General features: G+C 46.1%; 1 protein-coding gene across 1 annotated transcript in view; it reads right to left on the bottom strand.

Moving 5' to 3' along the window:
* The window catches only part of LOC117579541 (connectin), a 39,398-nt gene that overhangs the window by 10,213 nt on the left and 12,094 nt on the right, over positions 1-17,091 (bottom strand). Inside the window, exons 2-4 of the mRNA XM_034265459.1 lie at positions 14,249-14,356; positions 7,602-8,646; positions 4,243-4,459 (exon numbers count right to left, since the gene is read on the bottom strand). Of these exons, the coding sequence (XP_034121350.1) occupies positions 4,243-4,459; positions 7,602-8,603 (1,219 nt within the window). The 5' untranslated portion in view covers positions 8,604-8,646; positions 14,249-14,356. The remainder of the gene's footprint in view (positions 1-4,242; positions 4,460-7,601; positions 8,647-14,248; positions 14,357-17,091) is intronic.

The following is a 17,091-nucleotide window of genomic DNA, read 5'->3' as shown; positions in this document are numbered from 1 at the left end:
CCATAAAGAATAATGTGCCAAAGAATAATATCCCAGAATTGAAGAGTAAATCCCAGACAGAGTCTGAGGCCAGCAGCAACAGAGTCTCAGCCAAGGACAACGCGGTGGTTGACATTCGCAAAAACGGAAATTGAATTCTAAAATATTTATTAGTCGTCTCCCCTCGCATGCAACAGCCACCACAGCTTAGCATACTTTTCGGTGGACAGGCAGGGCAGTGCCTGAGTGATTTATGCAGTGGCGCTTCCAGCAGCAGCAGCAGCAGCCGGAGCTGCGGCAGCAAATTGCAAATGAAACGCAATGAAACGAATCGAAATGGAATGAATTACAACTCGTACTTATGCATGAATATCCAGCCCCACATCCAATAAGCAGCAGCGAGAGTAAAACTACGACTACGAATAGATGGAACCCTGGAACCCCCCACAGCCACTCGTGGGAGAGTGGGAGAGAATGCCAATCAAAGCGGGTGGGTGCGGGGAAATCATACCAAATACACACACACACACTTATTACTCAGCCTGGACACACATGTTACACACACACACACACACAGTTTGAGCCATAGATTTATTACAAACAATCATCAGGATTTGCCGCCTGCTGGCTGCTGCTCGCTCTGGAGCGGACACGAGGACATGTGGAGCTAGGACATGAAACAACTGCTGGCTGTCCTGCTGGCTGCTGACATTCGACTATTGAAAGTCAATTTCGGGTGCGTGCCACACGCTCATTTGTCCAGTTTATGGCCGAAACATCATTTTGTTTTTTGGCTCATTCTCTGCCAATGAGGCGCAAACGCCTTTTATGCGTTTCAATAAATTCTCGCCTTCCGGCCTACAGCTACCACTCCACCATGCCCCCCCCTGTTCACTAATACCTGTTTATTGTTGCAGTGTTTACAAGGCTGCTGACATTGCATTACAAATGAGGCTTTTGGGGCTGCTCTCAAAGTTGAAGGTTTAATTTGCTGCCTTGATGGGCAATTATTGTGGCCAGAGGTCATTCTGGTATGTCATCTTTAGGAGGGGAAAATGCATTTAAAAGATGAACTTAGTGCAGTGAAGCAATCACAATTGAGCGCATTTAATGCCAACTCAGGGTAAAGGCTGATAGAAACTCTAAAACAAGTTTTGGCAGCGGCTGCACCTTTCGTTCTGTTAGCCAGAGCACTCTGCACACTCATCTGTGTCTCTCTATGGATATTTATGAACCCCTGACCATGTCCCTGTGCTCTATTAAGTGTCGCTAACCGTAACAGAAACAGAAACAGAAACAGAACAGGAGAAGCAGCAGCCACCCTGCAATGCCTGTCCGTGGCAGCCCCACCAAAAAAAAAAATAAAAAGAAGCAACAAAAATCTGTTAGAAATTCTATTTATATTTCGAAACAATAACCATTCAATTCCAACTAACGACTGGGGCCACGGCTACAGCTACGGCACATAACGAACCAATTGAGAGCCACGGACACGGTAGCCCTTTGGGTGGCAGCGAGTGGGAGAGCGTAGCATTTATTACCAATTGCTGTTGACCCTTTAAAGCGAAAGCATTTGAAATTTCTATGTGTGTTGGGTGGGCGCACTGACCATTGGAGACTGTACAGGACACCGCAGGCGCGACGACACAAACAAAACGTGATTCGCATACAAATAAACAAGGATATCGAAGGCGGAAAAGCCCACACACATGAGCCTCCAACCCCAACTTCCCATTTTAGGTTGGAATTGAAACAAATGCCACAGCACGGAGGCATGCCTATAAATTTTTTGCACAAAATACATGACCAAAAAGGTGCAGCCTGCAAGCTGCAACTTGCAACAAGGCAAAAGGCAGGGCACTGCTTGCTGGCTGCTCAAATGTGTGTGGGTGTGGGTGTCGGTGTGGGTGTGGGTGTGTGGTCGTGACACAAAAGGGTCATGAAATGACCAACTGGGGCATTGTTTGACTGCAAGTGGGCTCCGCCGGACACACAACATTTGAATGCAAAGCAGTTGGATACCCCACGGTCTTTGCTTGGATTTCCCTGAAAATGTTAGAGAGGATTTTCCACCTGCCAGCTGCCAATGGCAATTACGTACGAGGCTTCGAGTGTCCAACGGTCTCGCATGGCACTCACAAATCACGGCGCGAAATGAGGAGTCAACTATCTTCGACCTCAGGTTTGTGCAACGTGCAACTGATGCAACTGATGCAACTCTCTGCGTGTGTTGCATGTGTGCTGCACTTTCGAGTTGCTGATCCCAGAGCTCTGGCCAGGCTTTAGCTTTTGGTTTGACAAACATTTTGGCATCTCCAGTTCGTGCCCCTGTCTGGCACACCTTTCCCTCTGATCGATTAGTTGAGCAAGCAAATACTTTCACCCAGGGAATGCTCCGGCTGCTGTCAGTGCTGTGGCACGTTTTATGTCTGCCACTCCAGCTGCTTTACCGCTTTGCCGCTTTGCCGCTTTGCCACTTTCAACTTTATCTTTGGCACGACCGCCTCAAAATGTATGTTTCCAGGGGACCGTTGCAGGACATTTCTCACATGTCGTACGACATTTTGTTGCACATTTTTATGTGTGCTTTTATGCACTTGAGTGGCTGCCACAGCCACAGCCATCCACCACGCATCAACACATGGCCAGCATGTTGTCACTCGCCAAATTGAGCAACATTTTGTATGGTGAAAGCAGCTGCCAATTACCAGAGTATTTGCCTCATTAGAAAGTTATTCTTTTGCCAGCTAAAAAGTGGCAGAAAGTTGATCAAATTTAATCAGCGCATCACTGGGAATTCCTGCTATGTAAATGTTTGGGCAACTTTTTGCAGGCTCTAATGAACCATTCAGCAGCGGAGTGGAGTGAATGAATGGCAAACACTCATGCGAGGACTACGAATGAGTGTGCGTGAATGTTTTCTGTCTATAATCACTGCATATATGAATTAAAAAAGTTTCTCCTGCCTCTCACACTTGCTGTAGCAAATATTTTTGGTTGTAGTTTAAAGCAATTTTGAAGTCATTTTGTAGCCAATTTACTGAATGTGTCTGCCAGCCAGCCTGACTGCCTGTCGTCTCTCTGTGTGTGTGCGTGTGTGTCTGCAAATGCAATTACAGTTAGCACACACGACGGCAAAGTGTTTGTTTGCGCTTCTCTCCTCTCCGCTCTTCGCTCTCTGATTTTTTTCTTCTTTTTCTTTTGCTTTTTGTTGGCTTGCAAATGAGTCATGCTAATGGCAAACCATTAGCCAAAATGCCACTGTATGTGCCATGTGCATGTACTTCGTTCAGTGTGTGTGTGTGTGTGTGATAATTAAGTTGTGTGTGTGTGTGTGTGTGTGTGGTGGAGTGTGTGTGATTTTTCTGAAGGCTGCTGTTAAATATTTAAATGTATTCCATGCCCTTTGTCGATGCGGCGGCGTTGGCTCCGCTCTGCTCTGTTCTGCTCTGCTGATTGCCTTCTGCACTAAAAGTCTAATTGCAGCTAACCCCTCACCGCAGCTCCTGCAAGACCTTGCAACTTGTTTTGAAATTAGAATTATTAGAATTGAGTTGCATTTTGTGGCCTCAAAAAACTAATTGAAATGAAGTTCTGCACTGACATTTATGGAGAGGGCATTCGTGCACTTGATATTTCATTTTCATTCCACCTGTAATTGAAGCTAATCAACACGCTAATAGCCAGCAGCCACACTGACTGACTGACTGACTGACTGACTGACTGACTGCTATTAGCCGCCAGACAGGCGCTCCCAAGCCAACGGCTGATATTTTATTGTTATGGCTCTATGTGCCGCGCTGTGCTTCAAAACTGCACTTGAATGACTAATTAAGGTTTCATTTTGTAAAGGACAACACACAGGACACGGGACAGTGGCCATAGAGCACTGCCAATGGGCATAAGTGTCAGCGGAAGCGCACACTTGAGCAATGGGCGAAATGCGACATTTCCTTAATGAAGCGCACAGACATACAAAGTGGTTGCAGGCCCCTCCATTCAACTTTATGACGCTCTCGCTCTCCCAACGGAGTGAGTGTGTGGAGCCAACATGGCGCATGTGTAATTATAACAACTAGAGAACTTTTTTGCCGGAGTAACCCTGCTGCTGTCCAATGTCCAGCCATTTGTGCATTTGTCAGCTTTTTGTCATGTCTAAGTCCCCACACCCCACCCAGTCCAACTGCTCCACCGATGAGCTGTCAAAAGTTTGCAGCTCGAAGTCAGAGCATAGATGAAAATGAATGGGAGACACGTCCTTACCTGACACCAAGAGCTCACTGGTGCTGTTAACCAAATTGTCCATAATTGGCTGAAACGTGTAGAATGTCAACGTTTCCAATTTGTTTGCCTGCACATTGATGGACAGCAGCGCCGGAGTGCCACGCAGCAGACCATTGTCGATTTTCTTGAGCAAATTATTGCGCAAATTCAAAGTTTTCAACGTGTTCAAGCCATCCAGCGCACGCTCCGAGATTCTCTGTGAATATATGCAACAAAAAAATGCATCTTTAGATTAGTTTTTGTGTGTCTTCAATTTTGTAGTATTTATTTGTGCTACAAAAATTGTTACATTCTTTGTTTTTTGCTAACATTTTTCCGCATTTTTGCGTATTATTTTCATTGTGTGTTTCAGGCACAAAGAGAGAGGGAGACAGATTTCGCTTTTCATTGTCTTCCATTGTTTTTGTTTGCGTATTTATTTATGTGTACGTACAGTCACACACATAAGTGTATGCTAACGTATAAAGGTTCGTATGTGGCTTCTACTCTGTTTTGGTTACGGCTGTGTGAGGGTATTTAGGGGTATATCAAATATAGAGAAAATAAATCCTGGAGCCCAGAATCTTGCTTAATAATTCAGAATGCTTGGCTGCTAAATCTGCCTTCGATTGGTCCATTATTGTAGCTCAAAATAAAGCCCTAAAACAAGCGTTATTTGGCTCCTTGAACAACTGACTTTCGAGCTCCATTTATAAACCATATAAACCCCATCTACAGGGTATCTTCGTGTCCTCCCACGTGGGCTCTCTACTTCAAACATTCCCTGAATGCTTCTTGTTTGTGAAATTGTGCCCCAATTCGTTTGTCTTGGATTTTATTATACGAACAAAAAGAATCCAGTGTGGTGTGTTTTTCTTTTATTTTGATTCTGTCTCTCTTTTTTTTTGGTTCTACCGAACGAATGAAAGTGAAACCCCTTCCCCGCCTTGTTGCCACATTATTTAATATTCAATATGCTTTGTCGTTTTTGCTGCGGGGGAGCAGGGGAAATGGAAAAATTATGCATATTATATGCCGCGTCCAAGCAGCAAAACATGTGAAAAATAACCGAAAAACATGTAAGCCCGCGTTGTTTTTCTCGTGAGATTTTGTTTGTTGAGATGATTGACATATAAAATGTATATCTGCTCGTATATTTTATGGCGTTATTTTGTTAGTTTGGTGAGCGGCTGCCCATTTATAAGCCTGACAAAACGAGCAAAATATAATTTACGAGCCATTTATGTGCCGGCACAAAAACAGGTCAAGAGAGGGGCGCTCAGGGGGTTTAAGGATTGATTGAACATTGTCATGAATAATTGTCAGGGAAATGCCCTGAAAATTCCTTTGGATGAACTTATTTTTGCAGAGTTCCTTTAAGCTTTTCCTGCACTTTGCTTTAAGCTGTTAATTGGCTCTTCAACTTTTGATGCAAAGTTTTCAGCACTTTCGCTTATCCCCTCTTTATCCTGATTATCTGCTTATCTTCGCTCTATGCCTGGCATGCAAGGATCTCTTTTTATGTGGTGTCAGGTCGGGCCAAACCTTTTAACGGCAAATGATTTATGAAGTGAGCAAAAAAGCGGCAACCCAAAGCAAAAACATGCAACACAATTTGCTATTATCGGAGGGCGACAATGCCACACACACTCAAGGGGAGAGACACTTTTTTTCGGGCTGCTGCCCTGAGAGTAAGCAAATTCTGGGGGCCAGGAAACAATGCGCAACGTCGGCGATAACAAGCCCAATCATTATGGCTATGACAATGCGGCAAAGGAAGATGGATCCAGTCCGAAACCCCCACTTGAGTGAGCAGCACTCGAGGGTCCTGTAACCTACTGGCCTCACAAGAGTCCTCCTCTCTCTCTGTCTGTGTGTGTGTGTCTGGGTGTTGGTCCTGTGTGACACATATGCGAGTTGCCTGAGTGTGACATGATATGCGAGCACTTTGTAAAATGGGAAAAATGAAGCACGAGGCGCTGAAGGAGCAGCAGCTGGAGCTGCCCAGTATACGGATATGGATATGGATATTCAGGATTTACGCTCATGCAGAGCAAGAGAGAGCGGGAGAGCGGGAGAGCGGTGTATGCCTTTTGCCACTCATCTTACATAACTTTGTATGCTTCATGTCCTTGCGCTTCGAGTGTTAAGCGACATTTTTCTATTTACCAGACACAGACAGGACACACACCGTATGGTGGCCATTTTTATAGCTTCGCTTGGCTCCTGCGTTGGCCAGCAGCAGGGTCCCCGCCGGTCCCTGTCGCATATCAGATGGCTGGCAAAAGGAGTGCCCCCATAAATCCATTATTCCCATGATTTGTTATTCAATATTTTGTGAGTAGATTAACTTGCGGCACTGCCACATTTGTTTGCCACAGCCACAGCCACAGCCACAGCCAGAGCAGCGACGAAAGGCGATTGTCAGCGTGTAGTCTGACCCCGCAAAAGGGAAATGTGCGAATTAAGCAAAGGCACCCACCCAAAGGATCAACACTCACTCCCCGAACCTCACACCATCCCAAACAAAAAAGGAACATAATTTACCAATCTATTTATCATATTTTCGCCTTGGACCGTGGGTGGGTCAAGCCAGTGTCTGAGTGACCACTTAAATCACCACAAGAATAGACATTCGAATTGAATTTATGACACCCGGGCATAAAGTTGTTCTCCTCCGAGGATGTCTGACAGTGAGTGTGTGTGCCCCAAGGATATGCCATTTATAGCTGCAGACACAGCTCTAGCCCACTGCCATTCCCACTCTCTCTCTCTCTCTCTCTCTCTCTGTTTCTTATGGCCACTCGACAATTTATGACCTCTTAAGTCAGCTCCAAGCTGCTCCAACTGCTGTCCGAATAGTGGGTGTCTGTTTGCCCGGACAGCTGGTCGTGGGCGGCGGCACCAGACAAATCTCCTTAATCCACTTGCATTAGACTTGATTGAGAAGTTTCCCCTCTTAGCCCCCGTGCTGGAATTGCATTTGTTTTGCCTATAAATAAAACGCTGCCAAAATCCCAATTTACGGCAAATTTGTTTCCAGTTGCCGTAGGTGCTTAAGGGGAAGCTGTAACTATGATGAAATAACTAAAATATACTCTATATGCAGTGACATTTAGTCACTTACACGGCGCTGATATGCCGATGCTTTTAGGTAGAGCCAAAAGGTAGCAACGCTTTCGAGAGCTCAAAAGAAGATTTCTCTGGCAAACTTACAGCCAAAGTGGTCTACAAATAATCTTCTGTGTGGCTTTACCTCTAACTCTAAATATAGCCAAAATCTGTCATCTCTGAGGCTGCACCTCTTTCCACCCTAATCCACAACTCCCCTTGCAATCTTCCTCATATTCAGGACTCACCTCAATGCGATTATCATCCAGTTCCAGTTCGCTCAAGCTCCACAGCTCCGCAAAGACCGTGTCGCCAATAAAATTTAAATTATTACGCGTCAGCTTGAGGACATTGAGGTTGCCCAGACCGCGAAAGATTTCGCTGGTAAGGACATTGATTTGATTGTGCGCCAAATTCAGATACGTGAGACGTGCCATGTCCGCAAAGAGACCCTCGTGCAACGTGCTGATGTTGTTGTTGTTCAGGAAGAGTCGCTCGCAGAGCGGCAGATTGCGGAAGGCATAGCGATCCATCTCGAAGATTTGATTGTGCTCCAGATTGAGCTCCCGCAGGCGTATGTGATTGGCAAAGGCATCCTGATCGAGTGCCATGATGTGATTATTGTTGAGGATAATCCGCTCGAGGAAGGGCAGATTGGCAAAGGCATAACTCTTGACAATCTCCACCTGGGAGTACTCAATGACAATGCTGCTGAGGTTCTTCAGCGGCTCAATGATCATTGTGGGTATGTAGTCCAGTCGGGCATTATTTTGTATGACAAATTTGAGCTCCCGCAGTCGCTTCTGCTGGTAGAAGCGCGTCCAGGTGGTGTCATTCTGATGCAGTCCCTCGGAGAACACCCAACACTCGGCCTTCTGCACGGGCACATGATTCTCGTCGGGTGTGCAGTAGCACATCAGCTTCATGTCCCGCCTGCGTGTGCAGAAACCGGTCGAGTCCATGGGTCCAGTGTAGCCGGTGCTGCCGCCCGGCAGTGAAGAGCTGCTGGTGAAGACATAGCCGGAACCCCCAGAGTGGGCGGCTGTCAACGAGGACGAGGAGGAGGCGGCACCACCGACGCCATAGTAGGCGCCATTTGTGCTGGTTGAGGCTGAGGCCACGGAGCCCTGCTGACGACTGCGATTGCGGCGTCCCTCCTTGTCACTGGAACGCGCCTCGGAGCAGAGCAGCAGCAGCAGCAGAACTGCCGCTGAGGCCGCCATTTTATGGCGCTGATGATGCGGCAACATTTCGTTTTTTTTTTTTTTGGGTGGCGCTTCAAATGGTTGGCTCCTGGAATGGCACAAACAATACGGAATGACTTGGTCAATAAAATTTGTTTATCTGTCATAAAAGCAGCGCATTGGGGCGGGACACAGAAGGTGGAAATTACTTCAAAAAAAGAGAAAGAGAAATTCGATTTTCATGGTCTTGGCGCGGAAATGGTTTTGGATTTTATGTTGACTTGAGACCTTCTGTTAGCTGCCCCAGAAATCTCTGCCTCCTCCTGCCTTCTGCCTTAAGCTTTTTCTGGTGGCAACACGTCGATTGCCTCTCAGTGCTGTCTGCCCATAAAAATGCTAATTAATGTTGTTAACTTTTTCACATTTTGGCCTCATATTTCAGTACGGAATTTCGCGGTGAGTTTCTCATTCCTTACTCGAGCAGCTCAGCCCCTTCATTGCCTCTTTTTCTGACACTTTTAGCCCTAAATGAATATTGGCCTCTGGCTGCCTCTTGCTGCCTCTTGCTGCCTCTCTGGTTAGCTTCATTTGACGCTTCAATGCTGCTCCTTTCAACCCCTGCCTGCCGCAGAGAGCTTCTGTCTGCTGTCCTGCTGCTGTTTGCAGCTTTACCCCCCATAAACAAATTTATCGAGCTCATAAATAACTGCAACAGTGTCGCTGATTGTTCGCTCAATGGCAGAACTTTGAACGGCTTCATTTCGGCTAGGGGGAAATCCCTGGCAGGTCTCTGCCTCATTTTAGCATTTCAAGTGTCATTGGGCAAAGTGCTCTCTAATTATGCTCGTATTTTTTAATAAATTAATAAGTCACACTGTGACATTGGGCATATTTATAGTGTCTTCTGCTGTAATTCCTCCCCCTGCTGCTCCTGCTGCTCCTGCTGCTCCTTCAACTTGATGGCATAATGAAGTGTAAATAAGTTATTGTCGGATGTCAAGTGAGTTATCCTCGTTATCGGCAGTCAGTGAAAAGAGCGAGCCCAGTGATTTGCATAAAATATTGTCGCAATACACAGCATCTGGAGGCAGGGAGGAGACTGGGAGTGTGCCAGCGAGGGAGAGCAGGGCAATGGCAACTTCCTGCTACTGTTGAGGATTAGTTGGCTGCCGCGTGGAGAAGCCGAAAGTCATTTGAGTTATTGACTGCTGCCCCTGGCCCCCTGCGCCATGCTTCATTACATTGATTTCGATTATAAATTTTAAATAAAACGATGATAAGTGCTTTTGCGGATGCTTATTCAGGATTATCTGTCATTCTCTGGTATCTGCCTTTCGTGCCTCTGTGTCGAGGGCAAAGTTCATGGGGGGCTCAAGTAGCATTAGAAGTGGCATCACACCGCAGGATTAAGTACTCAAAATATACATGAAAAGTTTTTGGAGCAGACAGCAGACACAAGACAGCAGACAGCAGGAGCATGAACCATGAAGGAGCAGCATCTGAAGATGACTCCTTGATGACTCCAATTTAAATATCAAAGCGAAAGTCAAAACTAAAATGTTCTGACACACACGCACACACACACACGCAGCGGACCACAGGAGCCACAGCCTGAGAGCCTGAAAGCCTGAGAGCTCTTGAGAGATATTTTGAAATATTCTTGGAATTTGTAAGTGCGTCGTGAAGCAGCAAATCAAAAAATACAACGCCCCCACCCACCCACAGAATCCCTGTGTGTGTGTGTGTGTAATTAGATTTTCAAAATGATAGAGCGAGTGGGAGAGGATTTACATCTTTATTCATTGGCACACATCCACATATGATGCAAGGCAGACGCGCTCCTCGCTGACAGCCAATTACTCAAAAAAGAAAGGGACCAAGCCAGCAGCAGGGAGAGGAAAAATAGCTGCAGAGCGAGAGAGACAGAGCGAGCGTGCAAGCAAATGAAAAATCAATTTGTTGATTATGCATAAATCATAAGATTTATAGCTCTCATAGCTCCCTCTCTATCTCTCTCCCTCTCTTCTCATAACTCATTTATCAAACGACAGATACAACTTTTCTACTACTACTGCTGCTGCTGCTGCTCCTCCTGCTGCTGCTTCGTTTTCTTTCACTCAAGTCACAAAATCACAAAAACAGAAAGCGACGAAGCGTAACGGCAATCGAGAGAGACACAGCAATCATCTAGGAGCAGCTAGACATCCATCTACTGATGAACTTCGTCTTATATAGACCACCAAATCGCAGCTAAGAGATTGCCGGCATGTCTAGACGGTAGTCTGTTCCTTTATACAAAAGATTCTTGCCTGCTGTTGGCGATAAAGTGCTTAGAATTGATCTTGCTGCAGCTTAGAAGGCGGCACAAACTTCGAAAAGGTTGGAAATCAAATTGCGTAGAAATAGGTAAGAATTATTTCTCCCAAGGTAAGGAACCCCAATCGAAATAGCTATAATTCCTGCCTTCTCCTACCCACCGATCGCTTTCCAATTAAGAGCACTTTCAATGCCTACGTTTAAGCAACAGAAATCGCTTAAATTTCTTCAAATTCAGCCTTCCGATTAAAGTAATTGCAGTGCCTCCCTGGCTGCCTCTGCACAGTTCCACCTTTTAGGAGGCGTACACCAAGTACATAACCGGCAACATCATTAAACAACAGCAACAACTGAGCGGGGGGTCGGGGTCCTAGACTTGCCCTGGATATCACTTCCCTCTCTCACCGCTTCACCGCTCCACCGCTCGTAATTCTGAAGGAAAATTGCAACAAGAAGCAATTTGTCTTGTTGTTTATAATTTCGATTAAACTTTCGAAGCGAGAAACGCACACACACAAACACACACACACACACACAGAGACAGGACTCGGGGCAGGTCCTGTGGAGCGTCGCATATGTTTCAAGTGTGTATCTGTGTGTGTGTGTGTTGAGTATCTTTAAGTGTGTCTGTCCTATCTGTGTGTGCGTGCAAACAATGGGCCATGCCGGGCTAGCCCCCACCCAAAGGGGAAGCGTGTGAAAGTGTGACAGAAACTGTCGACAAGGGAGAAAGCGGAACGGTAGAAGCCGAGGGAGCTGAGGGAGCGGGCACGACCCAGTAGGAAATTGGAGCAAAGCCGCAGCCAGTCGACGACGGCTGACAGCTCCACTGCGATGGCAACGGCAACGGCAACGGCAACGGCGACTCCCAGCGGCGGCCAAGCCACGCAAGCAATTTTCCCAGGGAACACACACAGAAACACACATGTAATGTAAATTTGTGAACTTTAAAAAGCAGAAGACTTGCCTTGCCAACTGCCTGCCGTGCGGATGAAGAAACAAACTTTGGCTTAACGACACTCTGCCTTGCTGTCTATGCAAGGAGCAGCAGCAGCAGCAAGTGGGTAGAGGAGAGCTGCCAGAGCAGCAGTGGCAGCCTCAGCGATCAAGACAATCAGGCAGAAAACCCCAATCTGAGAATCTGCTCTCGTTTGCTGCCTGTTACTCCGCGTGGAAATTGTTTTCAATTTTCATTATTTGACAAATGGTGACACTTCCGCTGTGTGGCAGCAACAGCAACATTTCAGCAGAGACTTTTAGCAGGAGACTTTAACAATATGTCTGCCACATGTCTTCCATGTCTTCCATGTCTCACTCTTCCTCGAGGAAGACTCACTCTGCCGCGTTGGCAGTCTCTCTCTCTCTGTCTGTCTGTCTGTCTGTCTGTGTGTCATGAGGTTGTGTCAACAATAAGTTTTTATGCCGGAAGAGAGACTCACTCCATAGTTGTTTATGGCAGTAAACCATCATCATCAGCAGCAGCAGCAGCAGCAACATTCTCTCGCTGTGTGTCTGCATTTATATATCTGTGTGTATATCTGCAGGTTTATCCCTCCTAACTATCATGTGAATATAACTTTAAGCTCTGACATGAGCGCAGCCTCAGAGACGTGCCTGACTTTGACTGACGAGAGGCAAGTCTGCTGGCTTGCCCCAATAAAAACTACTCGCTCGCTGTTGGTCAAGTGTTGGGACAAACTGCAGTGCCCCTAGCCCCTAGCCCCTTGCCCTTGGCGACTTCTTCTGCTGACAAATGACGCAATGTTAAAGCCAAAATGGCACACACACAAAACACAGCCATCAATCAGTTTGTTTCTTGGCTGGGCCAACTTATGATGACGTCCGTCCGCACACGTTTTATTTGTATTTCTGGGATTTGTCTCTTGCGTCACACACACACACACACACACACACGATTGCCCTGTCAACAGCAGCAGGAGACTGTCCCTCCTGTAACTCTCCTTCCTGCCTGCTCCTTCAATAATATATATTTATTGTCAGGCACATGTCACACTTCATAAATATTTCATAAATTGCTTCGCATTTGGTACACCAAAACTTTTCCTCCGACTGTCATTTGTTAACCCTTTTTCTTCTCTGCTTTCCCTTTCCCTTACTTTTGCTCATTGCTATTACTTTTATCAGGCTAGTTAGGAGGGGGCTGCCAGTCATTGCCAGCTGACACATATTGTCCTTAGGGGGCACTGCCATCGCCTCTCTCTTCTTTGTCCTCCGCCTGCACTCGCATGGAAAATGTTATTCAAATTCTCACTTCTCGTCGCACTTTCGAGTGCTTTTACTTTGAGTGTTCGTTTTTTTAGCTTTTAGCATACCTGTCAGTTCGCCCCCCCAGAAATAAAATGAAAAACTAGTTGCCAGAAAATGTAAACTTTCCCTCTCTCTCTTGCTCTTTCCCTTGCCTCTCTCTGAGGGCCCCAAAAGTTGACACATATTTGTGCTGCCTGCTGCCTGCCACGCCCCCTGCCAGACAGACACCGCCCCACTGCACTTGATCTAGCTGCTGCAACATTACTTTGGCAGCCCTGCCTTTTTTTGTGTCGCGATTTTTTGGCTTTAACTTTTTGCTGCCACACTGTGTTGGCCACAGCTTCCTCCGCTGCAAGCCTTGGCAACTGCTTGATGCCCAAATTGGCAGCACCTGCCCGAAAGCAGTGGGGAGGGTACTGCTCAGCCCTGTGTCCCGGCTGATAAGTAGAAGATTTTTCTCTTATATTCTGCTTTGACTTTCGGCGAAGTAGAAGCGAATTTATTTGTGCGCTGCTGCAACTTTTGTGTGTTGCAACAACTTTGCAAAGTGAAAATTTGTCAAGCAGCGCCAGGACTTACGGGGACCGTCTGCTGTCTGGATATAATAGATTCTTTCAGTTTAGGCAAAAATGCTGCTCCTCAAAGACAAACAGGCAAACACAAACACAGAATATAAACACAGAAAAAAGAGACAAACACAAACACAAACACAAACATTCGGGCAAACATAAATACAGACGACTGTTACCCAAGGCAGGAGGAGCGACACAACTTTTAACTCACTTGCCCAAATATTTTAGCAACATTTTTGAATAAAACATTGCCAAGATGCCATTTGACAGACTGTGCAGGGAATGTTACCCTCTGCTTTAGGCTTTTGCCTCACTCTCTCTCTCTCTCTCTCTGCTGCTGCACCTGTCGCCCTTGCCATTTGTCATATATTGAGCAATGCTTTTAGATGTGCAAAGATTTCAGCTCTCACTCAGACGGAGCAGACCAGGACTGGCTTAATTAGTTGCAAATTCCTGAGAGGGGGAACAAGTTTGCCTGGAGTACTCCTGGGGCTCACACACACATGACTCCTGCCTGCCTGCTACCTTTTTCTAGGGCTGTAACATTTTACCTACCTTATCCTTTCGTTTGGCTTGCTGTTGAAAAGGCCTCGTCACGTTCAGGGACAGGGACCACGTCGTCGATCTATCTGCTGACTAATGCAATGTGTCTCTCTGTTCTGTCTGCAAAATAAAAGGTGGAAAAACGGAATTACTACAAATGCTAAGGGGGAATAACTACAATTATTCTAATGTCATGTTTTGGTTCCAGTTACAGACGCAATTCAGAAAATATTCGTTTCAGCGGGTGGAATATTTGTTGTATATTATTTATGGCAGTCCCCGAATGAATGTTAATGGAAATTATATGTTGAAATATCTATTAGACCGTTAGAAGGTTCATTCCTCTTCAATACTAGAACTAATCCTCAAGCCCTGCACCCCTCCTGTAGCCTGCTCCCCCCTGTAATTGCGTTAATTTTCTCGTAATTGTGGCTCCTGGCCTGGGGGCCCTAGGGTTTCCCTTTGTTGCCGCCACAGGACATGCGATAACAAAAACAAAAAGAGAAAGAGAAAAAAACGCAGAAAAAAAAAGGAAAAGCTATTAACACGAAGTCGCTGGTTAGGGGACACTGCTGCTGCTGCCACATGCCACATGAATGTGCGGGTGTGTGGGTGGAGTGCGTGGGTCAGATGATGACTTGGGTGGGGCCTACAGGCCCGTGTGGGCTGGCGCGTTATTCAAATAGTTTCTGTTTCGTCAGGGCCCTGCAATGATGATGACGACGATGACGACAGCCCGACCTTTTCCTCTGCTGCCAAAAGGCGAATAGCCACGCCCCACTCCTCCTAGACTATTGTGTGTGTGGCATGAAATAATTGCATTGGCTATGCCTAAACCGCGGAGAAACATTAAACAACAAATGCCCAGCGAGCAAGTGGACATTTCCCTTCCACATTTCCCAGACTTTATTTTTTTAGTGGATTAGAAGAGGCACCGAACGGGGCAGGAGGGGTGTGTTTATGTGGGTGAGGAGCAGCTGGCTGCGGGGGCAGCGCTTGTTTACCATTCGTTGACCATTTCCCCACCTCTAATCCCCCAGTGCCTACTTCCAGCTCTCATTTAATGGTAATTATGCCCGCATTATACTCTGCAGTCAGTCCCTTATCTCTCTGCGACTTCATGTGTGGGGTAACATTTTTTTGTTATGTTATTTGAATATTTAATAAGATTTATGCCATTCATTGCTCCCACTCCGCGAGCGTCTGTCGATGCCTTTCTGCTGATTAAGCATTGAATAATTGCTGACATGGACAAGAAAATGCCATTGTGTGGGGTTTGATGTGGGGGAAGAGCGCAGGGGATAGAGCGGCGGCATAGAGTGGTTTCCCTGTATCATTGGAATCTGAAATTTGATTGTCGGTGGAATGTCAAACAAAGTTCAAACGGCGGCTGCCACTGGCAACCGTCGACCGTCGACCGTAAAAACCCTAAATGGGAAACCTCAGAAAGGCAATTCAACAAAAGCCAAAAAGCACAAAGCCAGAAAAAATGTATGCAGGGAAAAAAAACAGATAATCAGAAAATAATACGAACAACAAGCCCATACACATGTACGTAAATGGTATTGATTGTGAGGCTTAAATGTTAGGAAACGGATTCAGAAAGTCCGCTGTGATAAGAGCTTAAATATTGATATATATATCTATATTTATTTATTATTACAGCACACACCAACAAAGATACTTTAAGGCACTTTTACTACAAGTTACTGCACGATCAGTAGCAGAATTCGGAGCGGAATTTGTTGCATTTAAATATTTGGTTAAATTTTTGTACTTTTAAGTATCGAAATCCACAGAAATATGCTAGTAATCTTTCCATTTGAAGCTTAATCCACTTTTCCTGAATATTTTCATTTCCATTACACCCTGCTTAACCATCCACAAATTCCTCCCACAAACAAGACTCGCTTTTGAAATTGTTTAAAATCAATTTACTTAAACGTTCCCTCTCCCACTTCTGCCACATTCCATTCGTTTCGCAACAATTTGCATGTGGATAATTCTTGGGAAGACTCTTTCTGGGAAATTGCTGCAACGTTTCTCCATTTCATGTGTGGGGCAATAAAAATTTAATATAATTACGCACAATTTCCAGTTGAAGTTTATGACAGAGACATGCACAAACACGTTAGCAGGGAGACACAGAGCGGAAGCTGGAGAGAGGGGGAGTGGCATCACATGTATGGCAGGACCTCGACGTGACTTTTGACAGCGCCTTTGGATCCTTCGGCTGCCCGGGTTCTACTCTGTCGCTTTCTGGGGACTTTATGAGGCCCCGCAGCCGCCTCTGTCGCCGTCGCCCTTTAGCCAAGACAAACATAAACACTTGTGCGTAGTGAAGGAGGGGGGTGTGTGGGTGGGGGTTGCAGCAGCAGCAGCAGCAGCAGCAGCAGCAACAGCATCAGCAGCTGATTTCAAAGCTTTGCTGCTGTTCTTGCGACAAATAAGCGACAGGCAGAACCCCTGAAGCTGCCTCAGATGAAAGTTTACAAGCAACCAGGGTTGCCACACACACGCATTGCCTCTACATGTGGAGGAAGAAGTGGAGAAGTGGAGACACCGCTTGCTGCTAGGAGTGGGTAGTGTTGTGTGGAAACGTGCGCACCCAGGAGTTAAATATTTGTTTCGCTTGTTTACCATTGAAGACCCCAAAAGCAAAGTTGTGCCACACAGATCCAGGCTGATACCCGACCGATAGCCTTGGCCCTTAAACTCTAGACTCTCCCCCACTGCCGCGGCACCCCTCTGCTAGGTATTTCCCCTCTGCAAGTGCTCTGCATGTGCTTAAGTCTTTCCCCATTCAGTCTGTTCTCATTTGCCCTTGGTGGCAAGTTGTTATTTCTTCATATTGA

This window comes from Drosophila guanche, unplaced genomic scaffold (assembly GCF_900245975.1).
Source record: "Drosophila guanche unplaced genomic scaffold, DGUA_6, whole genome shotgun sequence".
Lineage (NCBI taxonomy): Eukaryota > Metazoa > Arthropoda > Insecta > Diptera > Drosophilidae > Drosophila > Drosophila guanche.
This window is presented reverse-complemented; position numbering and strand designations above follow the sequence as displayed.